At 48.6% G+C, this 25,944-nt stretch overlaps 1 protein-coding gene across 4 annotated transcripts in view; it reads right to left on the minus strand.

Moving 5' to 3' along the window:
• Window positions 1–23,406, minus strand: part of SLC6A20 (solute carrier family 6 member 20) — a 43,327-nt gene extending 19,921 nt beyond the window's left edge. For 2 of the 4 annotated variants that reach the window (XM_021068639.2, XM_084988040.1), the window contains exons 1-4: window positions 23,195–23,406; window positions 11,420–11,560; window positions 9,409–9,500; window positions 6,401–6,628 (exon numbers count right to left, since the gene is read on the minus strand). In XM_021068639.2, coding sequence (XP_020924298.1) covers window positions 6,401–6,628; window positions 9,409–9,500; window positions 11,420–11,560; window positions 23,195–23,315 — 582 coding nt within the window. In that variant the 5' untranslated portion in view covers window positions 23,316–23,406. Of the gene's footprint in view, window positions 1–6,400; window positions 6,629–9,408; window positions 9,501–11,419; window positions 11,561–14,133; window positions 14,158–23,194 lie in introns of those variants that run through there. The other 2 variants (XM_084988042.1, XM_084988041.1) reach the window with 2 other exon arrangements.
• Window positions 23,407–25,944: the final 2,538 nt, after the last annotated feature.

Below are 25,944 nucleotides of genomic sequence, written 5' to 3' on the forward strand. Positions count from 1 at the left end.
CTGGCAGGATGGCTGGACCTGTGATCCAGCACACTCTAAGGAAAAACCACTTCTGAACAACCTGGCAAAAAAATCTTACAGGTAAAAAAAAAAAAAAAAAAGCGGATTCTAACAGAGGAGGCCAGGATATGGCACTATGTCTTGAACACAATTAATCCCTATAAATAAATCGGTTGGGGCACTTCTGTCATGGAGTGGGGTGTGGCTTAACCAGAGGAAACAGACCATCAGACTAAGTCCACATGGCACGACATGACCTCATTTAACATGTTTCTAAATGATCTGGCAGAGGGATGGCCTCATTAAATTTCCACATTTGCAGCTGTTACCCTTAGATCTTTTTGATCATGTTCATTATAATCTGGCTAAAACCAACTGTTAGAACTTTTTCAATGGAGCATAAAACACCAGCCATGCTTCAAGAGGGGACAGAGTTGCTATTGGCTCTAAGCTTTCCCAAGAAACATTCACGAGACTGTCAAGCTTGACAGCGATATTGGGCTCCTGGTGAAGATGCCGCCCATCATGGGGCTGGGAAACCAAAAAAGGATGTCCTACCAGGCATGGTATTGGGGGTCACAGGGCAGCTCAAATACTATGGGTAGTTCTGGCCTCGATGCCTCAAGAAAAACATGGGACTGAAAGAGGCAACTCAGGCAGTTAAGAAATGGCCTCCGAACCATCCAACCAAGAAAAAGAAAAAAAAGAAAAAAAAGAAAGGAAGAATGGAGAACCATAGAATCAACTGGAACATGAGGTTCAAAATGGCAATAAATAATCATCTATCAATTATCACCTTAAATGTCAATGGACTGAATGCCCCAATCAAAAGACACAGAGTGGCTGAGTGGATAAAAAGGCAAAAACCTTCAATATGCTGCCTACAAGAAACTCACCTTAGGACAAAGGATACATATAGATTGAAAGTGAAAGGGTGGGGAAAAATATTTCACGCCAATAGACATGACAGAAAAGCAGGAGTTGCAACACTCATATCAGACAAAATAGACTTTAAAACAAAAGACATAAAGAAAGACAAAGAAGGACACTACTTAATGATTAAGGGATCCATCCAAGGAGAGGATATTACTATCGTCAACATATATAGGAGCACCCAGATACATACAACAAATATTAACAAATACATAAAGGGAGATATTGATGAGAATACAATCATAGTAGGAGACCTTAATACCCCGCTCACATCAATGGACAGATCCTCTAGACAGAAAACCAATAAAGCAACAGGATCCTAAAGGAAACAATAGAAAAGTTAGACTTAATTGATATCTTCAGGACACTACATCCAAAAAAAGCAGAATACACATTCTTCTCAAATGCTCATGGAACATTCTCAAGAATTGACCACATATTGGGACACAAAGCTAACTTCAATAAATTTAGGAGCATAGAAATTATCTCAAGTATCTTCTCTGACCACAATGCCATGAAATTAGAAATCAACCATGGGAAAAGGAAAGAGAAAAAACCTACTACATGGAGACTAAACAACATGCTACTAAAAAACCAATGGGTCAATGAGGAAATCAAGAAGGAAATTAAAAACTACCTTGAAACAAATGATAATGAAAACACAACCTCTCAAAATCTATGGGATGCTGCGAAAGCAGTGCTCAGAGGGAAATTTATAGCAATCCAGGCCTTTCTCAAAAAAGAAGAAAGATCCCAAATTGACAACTTAACCCTCCACCTAAACGAATTAGAAAAAGAAGAACAAAAAAGTCCTAAAGTCAGCAGAAGGAAGGAAATTATAAAGATCAAAGAAGAAATCAATAAAATAGAGACTCAAAAAACAATAGAGAAAATTAATAAAACCAAGAGCTGGTTCTTGGAAAAGGTGAACAAAATTGACAAACCCCTGGCCAGACTCACTAAAAAGAGGAGAGAAAGAACCCAAATAACCAAAATTATAAATGAAAAAGGAGAAATCACAACGGATACAGCAGAAATACAAAAAAACCATAAGAGAATACTATGAACAACTATACGGCAACAAGTTTGACAATCTGGAAGAAATGGACAATTTTCTAGAATCTTACAGCCTGCCAAAACTGAATCAAAAAGAAACAGACCAACTGAACAAACCGATCACTAGAAATGAAATTGAAGAGGTCATAAAATCACTCCCTACAAATAAAAGTCCAGGACCAGATGGCTTCACAAGTGAATTCTATCAAACATATAAAGAGGAATTGGTGCCCATCCTCCTTAAACTCTTTCAAAAGGTTGAAGAAGGAATACTCCCAAAGACATTCTATGATGCCACCATCACCCTCATTCCAAAACCAGACAGAGATACCACCAAAAAAGAAAACTATCACCCAATATCATTGATGAATATAGATGCAAAAATTCTCAACAAAATCTTAGCCAACCGAATCCAACAACATACCAAAAAAATTATACACCATGACCAGGTTGGGTTCATCCCAGGTTCACAAGGATGGTTCAACATACGCAAATCAATCAGCATCATACACCACATTAACAAAAAAAAAGTCAAAAATCATATGATCATCTCAATAGAGGCAGAAAAAGCATTTGACAAAGTGCAACATCCATTCATGATCAAGACCCTCGCCAAAGTGGGTATAAGAGGGAACATTCCTGAATATAATCAAAGCCATTTATGAGAAACCCACAGCAAATATAATCCTCAATGGGGAAAAACTGAAAGCCTTCTCACTCAAATCTGGAACAAGACAGGGATGCCCACTCTCACCACTGCTCTTCAACATAGTTTTGGAAGTCCTAGCCACAGCAATTAGACAAACAAAAGAAATAAAAGGCATCCATATAGGAAGAGAAGAGATCAAACTGTCACTGTATGCAGATGACATGATACTATACATAGAAAACCCTAAGGACTCAACCCCAAAACTCCTTGAACTGATTAATAAATTCAGCAAAGTAGCAGGCTATAAGATTAACATTCAGAAGTCAGTTGCATTTCTGTATACCAGCAATGAAATATTAGAAAAGGAATACAGGGAGTTCCCGTCATGGCGCAGTGGTTAACGAATCCGACTAGGAACCATGAGGTTGTGGGTTCGGTCCCTGCCCTTGCTCAGTGGGTTAAGGATCTGGCATTGCCGTGAGCTGTGGTGTAGGTTGCAGACGCGGCTCGGATCCCGCGTTGCTGTGGCTCTGGCGTAGGCCAGTGGCTACAGCTCCGATTCGACCCCTAGCCTGGGAACCTCCATATGCCGCAGGAGCGGCCCAAGCAAAAAAAAAAAAAAAAAAAAAAAAAGAAAGAAAGAAAGAAAAGCAATACAAAAATACGATACCTTTTAAAATTGCACCTCACAAAATCAAATACCTCGGAATACACCTGACCAAGGAGGTAAAGGACCTATATGCCGAGAACTATAAAACTTTAATCAAAGAAATCAAAGAAGATGTAAAGAAATGGAAAGATATTCCATGTTCCTGGATTGGAAAAATCAATATTGTAAAAATGGCCATACCAGCCAAAGCAATCTACAAATTCAATGTAATCCCTATCAAATTACCCATGACATTTTTCACAGAACTAGAACAAACAATCCAAACATTTATATGGAACCACAAAAGACCCAGAATCGCCAAAGCAATCCTGAGAAACAAAAACCAAGCAGGAGGCATCACTCTCCCAGACTTAAGAAATACTACAAAGCCACAGTCATCAAAACAGTGTGGTACTGGGATCAAAACAGACAGACAGACCAATGGAACAGAATAGAGAACCCTGAAATAAACCCTGACACCTATGGTCAACTAATCTTTGACAAGGGAGGCAAGAACATAAAATGGGAAAAGGAAAGTCTATTCAGCAAGCATTGCTGGGAAACCTGGACAGCTGCATGCAAAGCAATGAGACCAGAACACACCCTCACACCATGCACAAAAATAAACTCCAAATGGCTGAAAGACTTAAATATACGACAGGACACCATCAAACTCCTAGAAGAAAACATAGGCAAAACACTCTCTGACATCAACATCATGAATATTTTCTCAGGTCAGTCTCCCAAAGCAATAGAAATTAGAGCAAAAATAAACCCATGGGACCTCATCAAACTGAAAAGCTTTTGCACAGCAAAGGAAGCCCAAAAGAAAACAAAAAGACAACTTACAGAATGGGAGAAAATAGTTTCAAGTGATGCAACTGACAAGGGCTTCATCTCTAGAATATATAAACAACTTATACAACCCAACAGCAAAAAAACCAATCAATCAATGGAAAAATGGGCAAAAGACCTGAACAGACATTTCTCCAAAGAAGATATACAGATGGCCAACAAACACATGAAAAAATGCTCAACATCGCTGATTAGAAGAGAAATGCAAATCAAAACTACCATGAGATACCACCTCACACCAGTCAGAATGGCCATCATTAATAAGTCCACAAATAACAAGTGCTGGAGGGGCTGTGGAGAAAAGGGAACCCTCCTGCACTGTTGGTGGGAATGTAAACTGGTACAGCCACTATGGAGAACAGTTTGGAGATACCTTAGAAATCTATACATAGAACTTCCATATGACCCTGCAATCCCACTCTTGGGCATCTATCCGGACAAAACTCTACTTAAAAGAGACACATGCACCCGCATGTTCATTGCAGCACTATTCACAATAGCCAGGACATGGAAACAACCCAAATGTCCATTGACAGATGATTGGATTTGGAAGAAGTGGTATATATACACAATGGAATACTACTCAGCCATAAAAAAGAATGACATAATGCCATTTGCAGCAACATGGATGGAACTAGAGAATCTCATCCTGAGTGAAATGAGCCAGAAAGACAAAGACAAATACCATATGATATCACTTATAACTGGAATCTAATATCCAGCACAAATGAACATCTCCGCAGAAAAGAAAATCATGGACTTGGAGAAGAGACTTGTGGCTGCCTGATGGGAGGGGGAGGGAGTGGGAGGGATCGGGAGCTTGGGCTTATCAGACACAACCTAGAATAGATTTACAAGGAGATCCTGCTGAATAGCATTGAGAACTTTGTCTAGATACTCATGTTGCAACAGAACAAAGGGTGGGGAAAAAAATGTAACTGTAATGTATACATGTAAGGATAACTAGATCCCCTTGCTGTACAGTGGGAAGATAAAAAAAAAAAAAGAAAAGAAAAGAAAAGAAAAGAAATGGCCTCCAAGGAAGGGAAAAGCTGGGATGGATTAAACCATGACAAGTGGCAGGAAAAGGAGGTGGCTCACTAAAAAGAGCTGACGGGGAGTCTCTGGATGTACCCGGCTCTGTCCTTACCCTAGGGCAGATCTCTCTAAGCTTCAGGCAAGTGGGACAGGAAAATCTACCAAGGGCTGTTGCAAGATGGAAATAATATGCACGTCTGACCTGCAGTGGATGGGCTCTGAGGAATGACCGAGTATGAGGGGCCACACCAGGGGTTCTGGCATTGGCTGCAGCTTGAGAGAGACAGCAGGTCATGCAGTCACTGCAGAACAACTTTCCACGTGAAGCAGTTTGGAGTTAAAGAAGCAACTCGAGAGTTCCCATTGTGGTGCAGCAGAAATGAATCCGACTAAGAACCATGATGTTGTGGGTTCGATCCCTGGCCTTGCTCAGTGCGTTAAGGATCCAGCGTTGCCATGAGCTGTGGTGTGGGTAACAGACATGGCTCGGATCTGAGGTTGCTGAGGCTGTGGTATAGGCCAGCAGCTGTAGCTCCGATTCAACCCCTAGCCTGGGAACCTCCATATGCCGAGGATGTGGCCCTAAAAAGCAAAACACAAACAAACAAACAAAGAAGTAACTCAGCCTCAAAAGGAGTATAAGCTTGCTGATGCACCCAGGAGGAAAAGGTTTCTCAATCAGGCCTGGCAGCTCTGTGGGCTCATGGAAAGCCGCTTAGGCTAAAGGTTCTCAGACCCGGCTGCATAAGAGAATCCCAGAGAGCTTTTACAGTCCCAGTGATCAGGTCACACCCCAAATAATCACTCAGGGACCATGGAGGACAGGGCTGGGACACCAGAGTTTCAAAAGCCCTCCAGGAGGCACTGCTGTGCAGGGAAGGGTGAGCCGAGGGTGTCTCAGGGACACCTGTGACCTCTAAGTTTCTAAAGAATGGGAAACTGTCGAGTTGCTTGGTGCCCCATGGGTAGTTCGGGTTTGGAGCTGGGATAGAAACGCTCATCTTTATAGGAAATAGCAAAGTCCTGCTTTCAAGATTTAGGGTTGCGCCTAAGCACCGCCAGCCATGTCTGTAGTCCTGAGCGGGTGACAGGTCAGCATCACAGTCTGGCCCTCCTCCCCAGCACAGCTTCCGCCCCCTTGGCCACAGAGGCAACCCCCGCTCCTGCCACTGCCCAGGGCTCCCCAGCCACCACCCCCCTCCCCCGCCCCCACAATCTACCTTGCCTGTGGACTCGGTGCCCCGCAGGATGCACAGGTACACCAGCAGCCAAGCCAGGATGAGGCAGAGCGCTGGCTCCCACTGCACCGGCCCACTCTCCTGGATGGATGGTGAGATGTTGAGGGTCTTGCGGTACCAAAAGTACTGCGTGGAGGAAGCCTTCTCGCACTCCTCGTCATAGCCCGTGTGGTTGCTATTCAGTGGGCAGACAGACCACGGCAAGGGATCCTTTGGGATCAAAGCAAGCATTAGAGGAGTTCCTGACGTGGCTCAGCAATTAACAAACCAGACTAGCAACCATGAGGACGCAGGTTCCATCCCTGGCCTCACTTAGTGGGTTAAGGATCTGGCGTTGCCATGAGCTGTGGTGCAGGTCACAGATACAGCTCAGATCTGGCGTCGCTGTGGCCAGAAGCTACAGCCTTGATTTGACCCCTAGCCTGGGAACCTCCATATGCCACGTGTGTGGCCCTCAAGAAAAAAAAGGCAAGCGTTGTACACAGAGGTGAGGGCTGAGGCAGAGGTCAGTGGTCCCCAAAGGCCAGGCAGCTGGAGCACCTGGAGGCAGACAGGGCATCGGAGAGTTTGTCTCAGGCATGGATGGGGTGAGGGTAGAGGTGACAGGCAAGGAGGGCCGCCACACTCCCAGCGACCCTACAGGCGTTGGTTGAAAACTACTCAACTCTCCAGCGGGTCTGAAAAACTGAATCAAATGAACAATGGCCAGCTGGTCTGTAACAAACAAACTCTGACCCACAACTTCTGCAGCCGGAGTGGAGCCTGGGCTTCAGAGTTTTAAAAGCTCCCTGTGTGCAGTCAGTATGGAGAAACTTTCAAGTATAGAAGGACGTGTTATACTGACCGACTCTCAGCACCCAGCTTCTCCGCTCTGGATCAGCAGGTCAGGCTGGGATCCCTGCAACAGCATTTCTAAGAGCCTGGTGCCCCTGCAGGGCAAGGCCAGCTGCAAGGCTGGAAAGCCCACCCAGGTCAGGGGGTAGCCAAGAGCACAGACCCTGTGACCAGGCTGCCATGTCCTGTCTCCCCGCTGTTCAACCCCTCTCTGCCTCTGGTACTCAGGCATCAGTGCCACAGGAGACGGGGACGATCCCACGAGTGGGTACTTCCAAGTGCTCATGACCCTACCTGGCCCAGAGCAAGTATGAGCGAGTATCTGCTGCCATCATTACTATCATTGATACAGGACCGTGGAGGCAGAGGGGATAAGGGAGAGGGCCTGCGGACCTGTATGGGCTGAAAGGAACGGCCAAGTTGTTTCCTGGCATCACGGACCTTCACACTTCTGAGGGTTAGAAAAGGGTACTCCTTTCTGCAGGCACTTTATTTTTGCCTTTGGAAGATGGTCAAATGATCCTGACTCATTAGGAGAGGACACATTGCTTCTACCTTTGGAAAACTCTTAAGCATACAGACATACAATGTCTGTGACACGTAGTAGGGCAGCCCCGTAGGTGGCATATGGCGTTGTACAGTGCACAGCCTGCCCAACCATACATGACAATCCTGCTCAGAGGGAGGGGAATGGGCCCCAGGCTGCAGAGCACCCTGTTTCTACCCACAAGTCAGCGTGGAGGCTGGCCTTCAAACTCTACGCTGAACCAAGGAGAGGATGAGGGGGCTGCAGCTAAGCTCAGGGCCGAGTCTCCTTCCCGTCAGGCATGTGGCATGTGCACAGGGGATTTTCCAAGGAGATGTTCTGGGTGGGGCGGGTTGGGAAGCCAGAGATGGGTGTGGATGGAGCAATGGAGCACTGTCTCAGGGTAGATGCCAACTCCTGATTACTGAGGTCATTCACCTAAGCATTCCGGGCCCCAAGGATTCAAGGCCTGCCCCAGTGTGACTCCACATGTTGGGGTCAGTTCAGAGTCCACAGCTGGCCCCACCTACCATTTGACCTTGGAGACGGGGTCTGTGCTATGAAGGATCAGGGAGAGGGTGAGGGATCTGCCCAGTGAGCTCCTGCCTCCTCCCCGTCTTCTCCCTCCTGGGAGGAGGCTGAGATGCAGGAGCTGCTGGGAGATGCGTGGGGGCCAAGGGAGGGGGAACCCCGAGAGGGAAAGGCAGGTGTCAAGGAAAAGACAGGAACCTGGGCAATGGAGGGGAAGTTTCCCCTGTGGAAACAAACAAAGACCGGCTCTCTGTGTGGAATGAGGATTCTCTCTTCACAACTTCCAGCCCCTTCCAATATTTTCTTCCACGAGCATCCACTATGGTTGTAATCTGAAATGAGTTTTTCAGAGTTCCTGCCATGGCTCCATGGTTAATGAACCCAACTGAGATCCATGAGGATACAGGTTTGATCCCTGGCCTCCCTCAGTGGGTTAAGGATCCGGTGTTGCTGTGAGCGGTGGTGTAGGTCGTAGATGCGGCTCAGATCTGGCGTTGCTGTTGCTGTGTTGTAGTCCGGCAGCTGTAGCTCCGATTAGACCCCTAGCCTGGGAAACTCCATATGCCACGGGTGTGGCCCTGAAAAGACAAAAGACAAAAAAAAAAAAAAATGAGTTTTTCAAATGTTTATCTTTGAGAACAGCTGCCATTGTGTTACAGGGCTGACAAGGGTCCTTCTAGGAGAACTTTTGTTCTGCAGGGAAAAAGTAGGGCCTCGGCTGAGAGAGACCAGGAAGAACAAGTGATGGGGGCGGGGGGAGGAGGATGCTGGTACTCTCATGCTTGGGGGTGGAGTCCCTATGTTCTCTCCAAGGTCTCCCCCCTGGGCCTACTATGCAGTGGTTCTTAATATTTTGGGGGTCACATTTTTCACAGAGAACCTGATGAAAGCTGTGGTCCTGCTCCCCAGTAACGTGCATGCATACACCACACTCTGTAGCAGGGCCCCATGGACTCAGAGCCCTCCACCGGCCTGGGGTGCCAGCCTCCCCTAACCCCTCACACCACTTCCTGGCTCCCCCCAAGACTGCCACCCCCCACACACCCCCTCTGCCCTCTGCTTTCCCGCTCGGCCCCTGCTCGGGCATGGGCACACTCACCTGGAAGGAGTGGAAGAGGTACCAGAAGGCCCAGGCATTGACGACATTGTAGTACATGGAGAGGAAGAAGGACACCACCACACTGGCCACACCTGTGGGGACAAGAACATGGAGGGCTCTGAGGACCACCCCTCCCCCACCCGCCTGGCCAGGGGAAGTGTGGTCTCACCCAGGCACCGTGAACACTTTTTTTTTTTTTTTTTTTTTTTTTTAAGAGCTGCACCCGCAGCTTATGGAGGTCCCCAGGCTAGGGGGTTAATCGGTGCTGTAGCCACTGGTCTGCCACAGCTCACGGCAATGCCAATCCTTAACCTGCTGGGCAAGGCCAGGGATCAAACCCACAACCTCATGGTTTCTAGTCGGATTCATGTCTGCTGCACCACAACGGGAACTCCAACGTGCGAGCACTTGCTAAGGGTTAGTCCCCTCTGCTACCTCTCTCCGCACTTTCTGGGACATGAGGCTGGTGATGTTCTTTTGAGATCCAAGTGTCAGGTGCTGTGCTAAGTACTTTATGTGCTTTAGGTCTTCATGAAAATGTTAAGCAGGTAATATGTCCACCTCACAGAGGAGGAAACTGAGACACAGCACTTGCTCAGGACCACACAGCTATTTAAGTGGCAGAACTAGGATTCGAACCTAGTGTGAGAAGCATTTCATCACTGCTGCCACATCCCTGTTGCTCCCTCCTTGGCTTACCTGAAGCTGGGGCACCTGTACCGAACACCGCCTGGTAGTGACAGGGCAGGGCTTGAGGAGGTACGTCAGGAGTCGAGGGGACTGGGGCTGCCCCCCTCCTGGTCCAAACGGTGGGGAACCAGAGAGGGCTGAGAGGGTTAGTAACCAGGGGGTGTCCTTCAGCCAGCTCTCACCAGCCCTGAAAGTCACTGAGTGCATCTCTGCCCAACCCCACGCTCTGGGACATCTCCTTAGTAGGTGACATTGGCCGTGGTGGCAGTAGTCACACCAACAGCATCAGTAAATGCTGCACAACCGGCCTTCTCCTCAATCCACCCCAGCTCAAGAGCTGCTTGTTAAACATTCACCAGCAGCCCTGACAGACACAAACATCTGGTATCTTTCCTATTAGGCAGTGAAGGCTGCCTCGAAAAAGCCCTCTGTGAATGATGACTTGGTCTGATCTTAAAACCACACACCTCCCTGTTAAAAATTAACTGCTATTTGGGAAGAGGCGGCCGGGGGCTGTGGAAGTGATGTGTGAGGCCACTAGACACATTTCTTCTGCATCGGAGATGAAGTCACATGCAAGTTTACATTCTTCTGGCTCCTGACACCTCTGTTTCCTGTCCTTCCCCTTCTGCCTGGGAGCAGGAGAAGTGAGCAGAACAGACCGTGGCCACTGCTGGTCAAAGTTCCTCCTGCTCCAGCAGGAGCCCTGGCCCGCGAGGGCTGTGCAGGGCAGGCGAATCTCCCGCAGGTACCCCAGACACTGGCTCGAAGTAACTCAGGAGGCAGGATGGAGAGCAGAGCCCCTCCCAACATCCACTGTGCCTGGGCTTCGTGCCCTGGAGATGTGGATGGCACCCACATCCTCTGGTGTGGCGAGGAGTGAGACACACACACACACACAGGCCAGCACCACTGCCAGAGGGATGCCGTGTCAGTAATGACCAGCAGAGAGCGGTTAGAAGGGTTCCCAGAATGGTTCTTGGCCAGGACCCCGAGTTCCAGCTCTTCTGGACAGCTATTTCCCCCTTACAGATGAGACCAGGGAAGAGAAGCCTTGTGGCATCAGCTCTCCAAGGCGGGGGCCGCATCCTCCCTTTCTCCCTGTCCCCTGAGGAAGAATAGAGTCCCTCTCAGCCCGCATGCTATGGCTTCCCCACCTCCGCCCAGCCATCTGTCCACCCCATTCAAGGATTCTCGTGGGCCCCTTGTGCTTGCCACTTGCCCCAGCAGCTTTGCCAGTGGACTCCCCCATCACCTCCTCTTTCCCAGGGTACTGTTTGGGGGTCCACAGATGGGAGAGGACAGGAGAGTGGCTACTTACCGACGCCACCCAGGTAGGGGCTGATGGTCCTCCAGGCACCAATGCTGCCCTGGCGCATGCGCTGCCCCACTGCCAGTTCCAGGTACAGGAGCGGCATGCCCTCCACAATGAGCATGATGAGGTAGGGCACCAGGAAGCTACCTGTAGTGTCCAGAGCCAAAACCAGGCTGTCACCCATGGGCTGGACTCTGGAACCCGCCCACACTCTCTGCAAACGTCCTTCCACCCATCCTCCATCCCTTCCTCCCTTTCAGATCTTTCCACCTCTTCATTCACCCTTTTACTTTTGCATCCATCCATCCATCCATCTAACCATCTTCTATTCATTCTTCTTTTCTTTTATCTTTCCCTCAGAATCCATCCTATCTTTCTACTCATGCTCCTTTCTTCTACCCATTTACTCTGTCTTTCCATCCGTTCATCCTTCTATCCTTTCCTCTTCCTACTCATCCAGCCAGCCAGCCATCCACAGATGACCCACAGCCATGTGAGTTACTGAAGTCTTCAAATACTTCATCTGGGGTGGCCCATTGCCTTGAACACCCTCCTTGATGCTTCAGCTGCACCAGATCCTCTGCCAGAAACCCCCAATCCATCCTCTATTATGGCAGCTAATGGTTGAGCAGAGCCAGGACCACTAAGTGGTTAAACGTTCTGCACACCACCCCACCCCCCAAGTCCATCCATCCAGCTGCTCACCTCCACACACTTCCTTTGGCCTTTTTGCACAGCCCTGAAGGTGCCTCACAGGAGGCGTTAATTGTATTAACTGTTTTACTAAATACATCCTCTGGGCTGGGACCTGAGCTAAGTGTGAGTTGGAAGGGAAATTAGCTGCCCTGCTCCCTGCCCATGAGGCATCACCCGGGCAGAGGAATTCCAGCAGCTTCATGATGGTTCTGAGCCACAGAATACTCCTCTGGGCCTGACATCTGCAGCGATGAGACAAGGGGGACCCCAAGAGATCCCAGCCACCACCTCCCTTTACACAGCACCTAGGATATATGTGTGTTTCTTTTATACAGTGGCCTTTGGCCTACAATTTCATTTCATTAGGGGCACTGGTTCCCAAGGCATCATCTGCAGACAAGGACCCTTGGTGATAATGGGGAGCCAGGGAAGGTGAATGGAGCTACGAAAGGGCCCCCACTGCCAGACACATGGACAGAGGACAGCAGCCTGCCGGAGGGTCTCCCACACCGGCTGTCCCTGCAGGCAGCTGGCCCACTACCTCTCCTGTGAAGCCCCATGGCCAGCCATCCTCCCGTACCTGGATCCTTGGTAGCAGATGTCAAAAGGTTCACCGGGGCAAGAGGGCAGGACTTCTGACTGAAATAAAACCCTGATCCTACAGCTGCAGGGATTAAGGGCTGGTTACAGAAGCAACTGGCTTGTCAACTATTATCATCACTACATATGCTCCCACAAAGAGCCAACCCACTTTTCTCCCCAGACAGGATCCCAATCCCTCTCAACCACACCATATACCTTCACATCAGCCCTAACATTCCCCTAGGAAAACGAGCCCAGACTTCCCTTCGTCACTTCAGCCTTGGACACTTAGGCTGGTGCCAGGGCTCTGCTATCCTAAACAAAGCCGGGTCCACACATTTGGTTATTTCCTCAGGATAGAAATCCCCAAGGGAGACTGGCTGGCATGAGGTGCTCTCACTGTGGAGAGCAAGGTGCCAGTGTGTGCTCGGGAGGGCGGGTGCCAGCACCAGGCCTCGGCACTCCCAGCTTAGACCTCTTGGCTCACGTCAGGGCTACAAGGCCTGCCCCCTCATTTCTGGGCTCTGCTCCGGGGACTCTATTAGGCCCTGCTCCCTTCCTGCCAGGCAGAACTATGTTTTACACCTCTACCCAGGTCCTCTGCCTGGCAAGGAATCCATGTGGCCCTCAGGGGCTCACACCCACCACTTATCCCTAACACAGGTTGCACTGGCACCGTCTGCCTAGAGTGGCATGCACAGCCTCAGAGGTTCTAAGAAAAGTGGTTTATTTTCACCTGAGGTGTTAAACAGTAACCACAGGAGGCCTGGCAAGGTCCACAGGAGGCTTTTCTCTTTCACAGAGCCTGCCTGACGGCCCACTGCCTGCGGAAGAGTTGAAAAGTCAAGGCCTACTGCCCACTCTTTGGCCCTGCCCTTCAGTCAGGTCTATTACCCCTCCCACTAGCCAACCATCCAAACACACAATCCCAGTGGATATGCTCTACTATCATGTTCTCCACAAATGCTGCTAGAATAACTGAATATCCATATGCAGGAAACAAATGAACTTCAACCAACAGTTCACATTGTATACCAAAAAAAAAAAAAAAAAAAAGGCTTGCAAAATGGATCATAGACCTATAGGTACAACTCAAGGCTATAAAACTTCTAGAAGAAAACACAGGAAGAAATCTAACTTTTGGTTAGACAGAAATTTCTTAGATACAGTATCAATAACATTACCTGTGAAAGAAAGTAATGATAAATATTGACAAAACATCAGACATCTTTTCAAATTGTTCTCTGAGAAAGGTACTTTTAGGAGAATAAAACAAGCTGCAAACTGGGAGAAGGTATTTGCAGAACACTTATCTGACAAAGACATTTTTCTCTATATAACTAGAATATGTCAAAACTCAAAAATGAGAAAACAAAGAATCCATTCAAAAATATACAAAAATGTAAACAGACATTTCACCGAAGAAAATATATGAATAGTACCTTAGCACATGGAAAGCTGCTCAAATGATCTTGAATCATCCAGGTTCAACCATCCATGATTAGGAGAATGCGGATTCAAACCACGAAGAGATGATATGACACACCTATTAGACTGGCTAAAGTAGGAAAGGTGACAATACCAAGTGCTCACAAGAACTTGGAGGTATTCCCATACATTGCTACAGGGAGTGGAAAATGGTGCAGCCACTCTGGAAAGCAGTTTCTTGTAAAGTTAAGCATAGAATTCCTGTGTGACCTAGCAATCCCACTCGTGGGTATTGACTCTAGAGAAATGAAAACTTACATTCACACAAAAACCTATACATGAATGTTGATCATGACTATATTCACAGTTGTCATGAATTGGAAACAATCTAATTGTCCTTCAATGAGTGAATGGATAAATCAACCCTGGCACAGCCATACAATGGAACATTACTCAGCCAGTAAAAAGGAACAAACTTCTGATTCATGAAACAACATGGAAGAATCTTGAAAGCATTATGCTCAGTGAATGATACCAGATTCAAACATACTATGTGATTCCATTTATATAACCTCTTAAGGCATGTCTAAGGCATGTCCCTAAGGCAAAACTATAGGGACAGAAGACTGATTTGTGGCTGTTACGGGCTGGGATTGAGAAGGGGCTAATCACATGTAAGCAATGCAAGCTGTGTGGCCATCAGCACAGGTGCATCTCCAGTGAGGATCTGGCCTGGATGGTTCAAGATTATTTGAGCTGTGAAGCCAGCTGCTTCCATCGGTGGGTCATTTTTGCTGTCACCAGCCACACTGTCATGACAAACATCTTTGACAGACACACTCTTGACATTGAAGCCCACACAGTCCCCAGGAAGCACTTTCCTCCAAGCTTCCCTGTGCCTTTCAACAGATTTGACTTCTTGCTGCTCCAGGCACTGGAGTCCAGTCCTCAGGGGGTGGGTCCTGGGTTGGGTCTCCATCCGGGAGGGTCTGCCAGCCGTCTTTGGCACCAGTCATGCAATGCCGAGTGGCTTGTTGGATGGTCTTTTGTAAGTTAGGCCGTGTTAAGTATTTTTGGATCCACTGTAATGTGGCATCTCTCCAGTCATGGGTACTATTACAAATGCACTGCATTCAGTGCCCTGGAGCACCTCGGGAATTGAAACAATTGTGCTCTAGGATCCTAGCCAGGCCAGGTGTGGTCAAGTGTGAAACCCTATTCTTTGGGCCTCTCCATCCTTTTCTGAGTAACTGGCTAGTATGTAGACAAGTCAATCTATGGAAAAAGTGATCCTCCTTTTTTTTTTTTTTTTTTTAAAGGGCTGCACCTGAGGCATACGCAAGTTCCGAGGCTAGAGGTGGAGTTGGACCTAAGCTGCTGGCTTATGCCACGGCCATAGCAACTTGGGATCTGAGCCGCGTCTGCAACCTACACTGCAGCTGACGGCAATGCCAGATCCTTAACCCAATGAGCGAGCCCAGGGACTGAACCCACATCCTCATGGATACTAGTCAGGTTCATTACCTCTGAGCCACAACGGGAACTCCTGAAGCTACCGTTTTAGATGAAGTGTCCCAGCGTCCCTCTTAAATGGGTTTCATGTTGGCCATGTGTTTTTGACCTTCCCTGGGTGGCAGTGAGCACACACTGCTGGTCTCGCCTGTTCACAGACCTGGGGAACAGGAAGGCAGGGGGGAGCGCTCTGTCTCCTGTCCTGGTGTTGTCATGACCACCATCTGAAGGCTCCGAGCATGTTCTGGTGAAGAGCTTCAGGGGGAGGTCTATCAGAAAGTCTATCCCTAATGTCAGGTTTACCTTGGGCTCCTGGGCCTCTTCATTCATCAACATGTTGCAGCCCAGGGCAATCTGTTCTCCAAAGCTCCCCGTCTGTACAGGAAGCACACTGTTCTTTCTAATGCTGGCTCTTCCCTCTTCAGGTTTCTCACTTTCCGCGAATCCAATGTCGCTGCCAAAAGGTGGTGCTTTGTCTTGCATCTTCTTTCCTCTGTTTCTGTTCCCTGGTGAACACTTTCAGTGCAACATCTACCAACTGAGAAAGGTCCATTCCAAATGCACCATTGCTTTGCAACTTTCTCCTGATGTGTGAAGCACTCTGCCCCGCCCCTACCCCCCTACCCCAGAATAAAGGTCAAATTTACCAGCCTAATAGTTTCAGGGGCCTTGGGATCTGCATTAGTCTAATGTCTTTAGGACTGATCAATTTTTTCCAAAACTTCAGAGAGGTCTTATCTTTTTTGCTCTCTCTGGAATTCTGTTCAAACTCTTTCGCCTTCATTCCCCTTTTCAAAGCCCTGCCAAGGTGCACTTGGAAGCAGTGCTCTAGGAAAAGCTTTCCTCCCCTACTGGGATCACATTTGGTTCAGCTGTGGGTGCTGCCAAGTGGGCTTGGGATCCAAGCTGCCCTGGCCCACTGGGTGTCCTCTTGGGATTTAGACGAACACAGGATACTCTAATTGAGCCCTAGAAGGATGGGCAGTCCTGAGCCCCAAGTGTCAGGAATTGGGGCTGGATAGGAGTGGAAGGTGGATATATTGGCAAAGCAGCCGGGGCGGCCAAGGAAGCCAGCTCAGCCGGAGGCAATAGGTTTGAAGTAACTTATCCTCACTCCCCTTCCTTTTCTCATTTTCCCTGATGTGAGAACCCAAGTGCTTGCACATGAAGAACGTCGTTCTTTTCCACTTCACAGAAGAGCCACCAGAAAACCACAACTAGCCAATGATCATCTCAAAGGATGTCTTCTGCCTTCACATCAACCAGGTGGGCTGCATTCTGGGCTGGGGTGTTTGGCGATTTGGGGAATCAAGTGGAACATTTCTGTTCTCCCTGGGAATGTCCCACACTCTATTCCTTTCCTCCAGCTGACATCAGCACAAGTTTTGAAAGTCACAAGACGGGTACCATTTCTCTAAGTCAAATCAAGCGAAATGAAAAGAGAAAAAAAAAAATTAAAGGACAAACAAAATCCTAATAAACTTGCGAGTTTGGTCTTGGGGTTTTATATATCCCAACAACACAGGAGACCATAAAGGATGTAATGAACACAGCAAGGGTGGCAGGACATGGTACACAGCGTTCTGAGGTACCCCTACCGAAACCCCATGTGGAAACCCTAACAGGTACTATGGCCACACGCTGTCACAGTAAAATAGCATATTCTCACTCATGGGTCCATGGCTGCCATCAGATCACTTAGCCAAACGTCAGATCACTTAGCCAAACATCAGATCACTTAGCCAAAACGGGCCTCCAAAGGCTTCCTTTAGGGATAGTTGAAACATTCCCCATTTTTAAAAACAGCACAAACATCCAAAGAAGCAGATGGACCAGTTTACAAATCGGGTAGAGGTCCAACTCAAATTCCAAACAAATTGGCTTATTTTGGAGGGAAAAAAAACCCTCAAGTGGAGAGGAGATAAAGTCTCCAGCTGTGGACACGGAATGACTCCTCCTACTGTAGGGAGCCCTTCAGCTCCCAAATGTCGATTCCTTGCTTCAAATGCCAGGCCCTAGGGCTGCCGCTTCGCGGAAGTTTGATGCGCAAATTGTCAGGACAAGAGGTCCTGGCAGCTGCTAGGGCCTTACCTGAAAATTCTGCAACTGCTCGTTACCAAGTCCAAGGTCATACTGTTCATCACAGGACAGGCCAATCGATGGTGAGACCAGTTGTTGGGGCGAGGAATAACGATGTTTATTTGGAAAGCCAGCCAACCGAAAAGACGAGAAGATTCGTGTCCCAGAAAACTATCTTGCCCGAGTGAGAGCTCAGGCTCCTTTTATACCAAAAGGGGAGGACGTAAAGCTGAACGCTTCCTGATTCCCATCAGCCTCTGGAAGGGATGCAGCCACTGACAGGTGGGCCTAGTCAGGAAGTTTCCTGTGAGTTAAACTTAGGGATTTTAGCTTAACACTCGTTACCTGGGAGGCAGGGTTCCCAGAGATGGGCCATTTTGTATAATTTAAGCTTATAGGCAACATCCCTTTAGTGATTAACTTGTAATAAGATATTTTAGGAGTTCCCGTTGCGGCTCAGTGGTTAACGAACCTGACTAGGAACCATGAGGTTGAGAGTTTGCTCTCTGGCCTTGCTCAATGGGTTAGGGATCTGGCGTTGCCGTGAGCTGTGGTGTAGGTCACAGACGTGGCTCGGATCTGGTGTGGCTGTGGCTGTGGTGTAGGCCAGCAGCTGTAACTCTGATTTGATCTCTCAGCCTGGGAACCTCCATGTTCCATGGGTGTGGCCCTAAAAAAAGACACCCCCCCCCAAAAAAATAGATATTTTACAGGCCCAGCCTAACCCCAACCTCATCCCAATCACATCTCTGCCGCAGTCCTCTGGGTCCACCCATAGCTGCCCCCAACAGTTAGTTATTCTCAGATCATGTCACTCTCTGCCTCCCTGACCTCTCACCCTCCCACCTGGTCAAAACCCTCTTTGGCATCTCCTTACACCTGGACCAGCACCCACACTCCCTCTTGAGGCGTCTGAGGCTGTGGAACAGGGCTCCTGCCTTCCTCCCTCACTCCACTGCCTCCACATGGCTTGGACACGGAAGTGGTCCCAGGTGCTTCTCCAAAGCCCCCTTTTCTTCTCTGAACTTGATTCCTATCTCCAACTGGGGGTGACAATTCCAACCCCAGGGGTGTTGTGAAGAGCAACTTGAATATTTACAGAAAATACTCCATACGATGCCTGGTACATGCTCGGAGCCCAAGGGTATGGCTGGTATCAGGATTGCATCTAGAAACCCCAGGATGAGCAGGAGTTCCCGTCGTGGCACAGCAGAAACGAATCTGACTAGGAATCATGAGGATGCAGGTTTGATCCCTGACCTTGCTCAGTGGGTTAAGGATCCAGCACTGCCCTGGGCTGTGGTGTAGGTCGAAGACTCGGCTTGGATCCTGAGTTGCTGTGGCTCTGGTGTAGGCTGGCAGCTACAGCTCTGATTAGACCCCTAGCCTGGGACCCTCCATATGCCTCAGATGCGGCCCTAAAAAGCAAAAACAAACAAACAAAAGAAACCCCAGGATGAGCAGCAGATGTCAGATGTGGCCTGGCCTCTGAAGGGACTCCCAGGCCTCATTTTCGATGGCCAGGACCCAGCATCTTGAGCTTACTTTGCACATTGTATTTGATACTTGACAACCTCTGAAATTCAGGTTTCTATTCTATCCAAAAGGACTTCAGAAACCCCACGAGCAGAGACCGAGCATGCACTCGTGCCCGCCCCCACCCCCACCTCCCCAGTACAAGGAAGCAGTGGTCGTGCCTTAGCCCACCCATCCATCTGTGGACTGACCTGGTGTGGCTCAGTCCTAGGCTTGGAGCTGCCCCCAAGGGCTGTGGCTCCAGGGGTGGGCCAGGGCTCACATCAGCTCACAAAAGCTGTGCAGCTCTTCCCAGCCCCTCATTCCTGGGCATTATGTTGGTAGTCTGAACTAGGCCACAGTGGGAGTATTTACACTGCAGTCATCAGCAAACACTCTAACTTAGATCCTGCGCCTCCCTCCAAAAGCCAGTTGTTCTACGTTAATGGCACCCAACTGCCTGGCTCCAAGCAGCTGGTGGTCTGGTGGAGGGCAGGGAATTCTTCTAAAGTGTGGTCCATGGACTAGCAGCATCCATCAGCATCACTTAAGAGCTTGTCAGAAATGCAGAATCCTGCCCTCCTGCACAGATCTCCAAGTCAGAACCTCTAGGGGTGGGGCCAGCAGCCTATAGTTTATCAAGATGCTTGGGTGGGCAAAGTCTGAGACACAGTGATTTAAGGACCAGGGATGAGCAGAAGAGGATTTGAGGGGCAGTGTCATCATCCCACTGCCTGGTCAGGTGTCCTCTGACTGCCCATCTTTGTGCTTCAAATAGCAGCATACAGAGAAAATTTAGGGAAAAAAAAGTCCAGATTTCTAGGAACCACAAAACTGTCCCCCTCCTCCATTTCTTCCACCATTTGACCATGTTTACATAAAAGTCAACTGCGGGTACACGCATTTTCTTTTCTTCTTCTTCCTCTTCTTTTTTTTTTTGCTTTTTAGGGCCCCATCCACAGCATATAGAAGTTTTCAGACTAGGAATTGAATTGGAGCTGTAGCCACCAGCCTACATCACAGCCACAGCAACTCGGGATCTGAGCCACATCTGTGACCCACACCATAGCCCATGGCAACGCCAGATCCTTAACCCACTGAGCAAGGCCTGAGATCAAACCCACAACCTCATGGATACTAGCTGGATTCGTTTCTGCTGCGCCACAACAGGAACTCCTTTTTGCCATTTTTTGTTTCTGCTGCACCTGCGGCATGTGGAAGTTCCCAGCCTGAACTTCGGCCACTGCAGAGACAACACCAGGTCCTTAACCCGCTGTGCCACAGCAGGAACTCCTCTGCACTCATTTTCTGCACATTCCTACACAGCACCTTTTCATCCCTATTTCTTCCTGAACAAACATGGACTTAGACTTTGACATGGTAGCCGCCACCTGCTGACTTTACCAAGCAGATTTTGTGCAGTTCCTTCAGCTGCCTTTCCTTTGTTTTAGCAGCAGGGTGCTATGAGAGGTGGTTGGCACCTGGAATGTAATCTTCAGAATTAACATTCCTTGTGCCGGCCGGGCCACAGGGCAAGAAGGAAACCAGCCTCCCAGGTTACAGGCAGAGCTTCATGGAAAGGAGCTCGGGCCCTTAATCCTTTTTATTCTGGGAAGTATTTTGGCACAGCTTGGCTCTGTGGTTTATAAATAAGCCCTTTGTTGGCTGGCAGGGGGTGGGGTGGCGGAAGCCAAGGCTCTGTGTAGAGGGAAGTTGGGCACCCCCTGGCCCTTTCATGATGTGGTTGGTGACCCATCAGGTACAGAATGGGTGTGCGAACATAAATCACTTACTTTAGGTGACACCACTGGGTAGTGAAAGGCTTGGGAAAACCACCAGCATCCCTGCCTCACGAACTCTGTAGCTTTTCAAAACAGACCTGGCTCCTTCATCTAACAACTCTTCACTGAGCGTTTCCTCTGACCCCACCACTTCACAGAGATGGGGCGAGTGAGAGACAGAAACTCTACAACAAAGCGTCGTCCTTCTGACCAGGTGCCGGGAATACTCCAGGCTAACGACAGCCACCCTCATCTATCGATCTGTCCACCCACCTATCAGCCCAAGTATACTCTGTACCAGGCACAAGATCTCTTCTTTCTTCCTGGGTCCTGAAGGTCCTGCCCTTTCACTAGCAACTCCTTCTATATACAGTTGACCCTTGAACAACACTGGATTTGAACACTGTGGGTCCTCTCAAATGCAGCTTTTTCTCTGTGGTAAATACCGCAGTACCCCATAATCCCTGGTTGGTTGAACCGTGGACATGGAGGACCTGTGGGTGTGGAAAGCCGACTGTAAGGGATATGGGGATTTTTGACAGTGTGGAGGATGGATGCCCTTCACCCCCAGGCTGTTCAAGGGACAACGGTATTCTGCCTCAGAGCAACTCCACCCCACCCGTGTCCACCTGCAGACTACTCAGGTGATGGTGTTGTGACAAACAAGGAATTAAATAGTCAAGTGACAGCAAGGCTCGCCTGGCCTGGGGTCTGGGAAATGTGTAGCCAGCATAAAGGTGTCCTGGGTAGGCGTGCTGAACACAGAATGCTGTGGAAGTCTCATCCTGACAAACGGTTCTTTTCAGAAGTCGGCTATGAAGCTCTTGGAGCATATGGGAACACAGGCACGTCACGAGAATATGATGTGCATGTGCCTTTCAAATTTAAAAAAGGAATCAGGCTTAAGAATGCACTGTTTAAAAAAACCTGTACATTAAAACCTTTTGATAAGTTTTATTTTTGAGCGGGGGTGGGGTGGGGGTGGGGTGGGGGTGTGAGTGAGGGAGCAGTGTTTTAGGTCTTAAGTCTCCTTAAATGGGATGAATGTGGTAAATACTTTGGTCTAACATCTTTCATGTCCTTTATGGTGAAAAAGCCATTCACACTGATTATAGAAGACATCACCCACCCACCCACCCACCCACACACACACACACACACACACTACAAGGTAAGCAACAATTACCCAGAGATAACTGCTGTTTCATTCCCTTTGGTATGTTTTTGCTCATTCCCTTTTCTCTGAATAGTTTAAAGCATAATTGAGACCATGCATTTTATACATCTTTGAATCTGACTTCCCTCCCTCTACTTAATAAATGACATGAAAAAATACTCAAATGCATTTCTTTAAAACATCATTTTAATGGCTTCTAAGAGCACCATGGCGTGCGTGTTCCATAATTTATGGAACCAGTCCCTTTTAGTTGAGGACTTGGGAATTTTCTAATATTTTGCTTTTATTAAAAGATGGAGGCCACCCTTTTATTGTCTACCTTCTGTCAGAAATATTCCTTCAGGTAGAATTCTAGAAATGGAATAACTCAGAAAAAAAAAAAAGTTTTTTTAATGCTGAGACTTCAATCTCTATTGCCACCTTGCCTTCCAAAAAGATGTTCTCTGCCATGTCACAGAAGGTGTCCCCAGCTCCCTGGAAGGTGAGGGAATGCCGTAGGGGTGTGTTGCTGCCTGTCTGGTGAATGCACTGTGATGCTTCAGAGGAAAAATTTGTCAAAAGCAAATAAAACTGAAATAGAGTGATTGGCCTTCCTGCCTACTGTGGTTCCAAGCCTAACTTTTTTGATAAAAAATTAAATAAAGAGATGAAGATCCTTTTATCCTGAGTTTCTAATCATGCTGCCAGCAATATAAGTTTCTGATCTGAAAGCTGCTTAACAAGTTTCTGTGAACAAGACAATTTCCTGCTCACTTTTTGCACTTAAACGTACGGCTAACTCACTAGCAGACCCTTCCTGAGGTGGAAAGGCCCGGGGAAGGCGCTCTGGATATGAGCGCCAACTGTGGACTGAGATGTCCTGGGTCCGATTCCCGGCTCTCTAACTTTGGGCAAATCACTTTGCTCTCTGAGCCTGTTTACTGGCACGCGAATGTGGGACCAACCCCAGCGTGCCCCCCGCCCCGCCCCCTCCGCCCCGGGCCGCTCGGCACTGGAGGCGCCCGCACTCACCTCCGCCGTACATCTGGCACAGGTAGGGGAAGCGCCACACATTGCCCAGGCCCACGGCGTACGAGATGCAGGCGAACACGAACTGCAGCGGGGTGTCCCACAGCGGCCGCGCTTTGTCCATGGCCTCGGAGTGCGGCGCGCGGCGGGGTGGGTGCGCGTCCGCCGGGAGCGCCGACCCGCCCGCTTCGGCCTGGGGATGGCCCCGCGCCTCTGCCGCGGCCGCTCGCCGGCTTTTTAATTGCTAATCTCATTAACGGCGCGCCCGTCGGAGGGGCGAGGCTGGTAAATGGATGACGGTGAGCCCCACCCCGCCGCCCGGCCGCCTCCGCCGGGAAGGCGCCGGAGATTGCGCGGTACAGGGCAGCGCTCTGGTCACTGCGGCTCGACGTGGGGGCCGGTGTGTCGTCTGTGGCTCTCCAGGCAGTGGTCAGGTTCCTTCGAGCACCTACCCAGCCTTTACAGAGTGCCTACTGTGTGCCAAGCTTTGTCTGCGGACAGGGCTGTGAACAGCAACATGCCCAAGCCCTCTCGGAGTCGACATTCTGGCAAAGGGAATTGCATAAATGGACTGGATGAAATACCGTATTCAGCTAGTTTTGACCTACGGAAAGGACAATTCCATATGGTTCATCTTAGTCCCTATTTAAGACAGATATGCAAGGAAGGCAAAGCAAAGGGATTAGAAGTTCCGGGGAGAGGGCGGGGTGGGGGTGTCATGTGCAGGGTGGTCAAGGAGGGCTTCCCAGAGGAGGGGATTTACATTTGCCCAGAAACCAGAAGGAAGTGAGGGACCCCCCCAGCCTCGCCTGCGGAGGAAGACTGATGCAGGCAGCCATCTCCTTGGATCCACGGACAGGCTGTGTGATCCCATGGCGTGCAGGGCTGGGAGGCTGGCTCTGTAGTGCCGGATGGGGCCAGGAATCAGGTTTTGAACAACCACTGTGGGAGATTCTCTTGCTGGGACCAGAGATGCTGATTTACTAGGTTCAGGTTGTGACCTAAGAAACCTCATATTTTTACCAGTCTCTCAAGAGGATTTGGTTTAAGAGGGTCACTAGAAATGACAAGTCAGGTACTCTGAAGTAATGCAGGGTATATGGCTTGGAATCTCAGTTCTGCCACCGACCTGGCTGTGTGATCTTGAATGAATCATTTAACCTCTGAGCCTCTGTTTCCTTATCTGTGGTGGGAACATATATATTCCCTTTCCCATGGGCTCACATGGGAATCGGGAACTCAGCTTACTACTGGGCACATGCTAAGTGCTCAGTAAAGAAACCTTTTTTTTTTTTTTTTTTCTTTTTAGGGTCGAACCCTTGGCATATGGAAGTTCCCAAGCTAGGGGTCAAATTGGAGCTGCAGCTTCCTGTCTACGCCACAGCCACGGCAATGCGGGATCTGAGTTACATCTGTGACCTACACCACAGCTCATTGCAACACTGGATCCTTAACCCAATGAGCAAGGCCAGGGATTGAACCTGTATCCTCATGGATACTAGTGGGATTCTTTCCCCTGCTCCACAACGGGAACTCCAAAAGGAGCCATTATTATAGGCCTAATGAATGAATGGGTGACACACTAAATCGTAATGACATGCTTTAAACAGTGCACGTGGTACATAATAAGAGCTAAGAAAATACTTGATAAATAAGTAAAATTAGAAAGAAATGAAAAGCAGAATTGCCAGTGGCAATCTTACTTGATGCCAAAATGAAATCACTACTGTGGCCAGCCCCTGTGTGGACTTTCCTCAGAGTTCCTGCCCGGCTGGGGGCAGATGAGAAAGGGGGCTGTGGTAAGAAAGGTAGAGGCTCCTCAGACACACTACCTGTCCTCCAACTTTCTACCTGCAAAAAGCAAAGCAGAAGAAGTTCTTATTGCAGCAGCGGAGACAACTTTGATTTTTAAACTTTGGATTCTAGAGTGTTTGTTTGGTTTCTTTAACCCCCTCGCCTCCTCCCCGGAGGAGGTTTCTCTCCCAGAGGTTAGTCTCAGCTGCTTTGACCTCTCTCTCTAAAACTGAACTCATGTGGTAGATGCTCTTTGGTACCTGGTTCCTCAGTGGGATTTATTCACGTTCTAATGATGTCCTTTATCCCTGCTGCCTAGTATTCTATGGTGTGAACATGCTTGAGTTCACAGCTGGTGGATGTCTGTGTTGTCTCCCTTTTGAAGCCGTGATGAATAAAGCTCTGATGATCATTCTAGTACATATCCTTGGGTGCATGAATATGCTCCTTGCTGGAAACTCTGGGTCATCTTTTTTTTGAGGGGGGAGGTCTTTTTGTCTCTTTAGAGCCTCACCTGCAGCGTATGGAGGTTCCCAGGCTAGGGGTCCAGTCGGAGCTGCAGCTGCGGGCCTACACCACAGCCATAGCAACGCCTGATCCGGGCTGCATCTGTGACCTACACCACAGCTCATGGCAACGCCAGATCCTTAACCCACTGAGTGAGGCCAAGGACCGAACCCACATCCTCATGGATGCTAGTTGGGCTTGTTAACCGCTGAGCCACGATGGGAACTCCCACTCTGGGCCAGCTTTAGAAGTTGCCAGACACTCTGCAGAGATGTAGTAGTTTACACTCCCACCTGAGTTTCAGTTGCTCTACCTCCTGACCCACAGTTGTCCCTCTGTTTTTAGCATTCTCCCCAGTCTTGTGGGTGTGTCATTCCCTGTGGCTCTTCATTGTAATTTCCCTAATACCAATAAGGCTATATCTTTTCATAAGCCAATGGTGTTATTTGCAT

The sequence above is a fragment of the Sus scrofa genome, chromosome 13 (genome assembly GCF_054392235.1).
Source record: "Sus scrofa isolate SSC_HxYL_T2T_F1_AM1 chromosome 13, Sscrofa_HxYL_maternal_Yorkshire_Landrace_v2.0, whole genome shotgun sequence".
NCBI lineage: Eukaryota > Metazoa > Chordata > Mammalia > Artiodactyla > Suidae > Sus > Sus scrofa.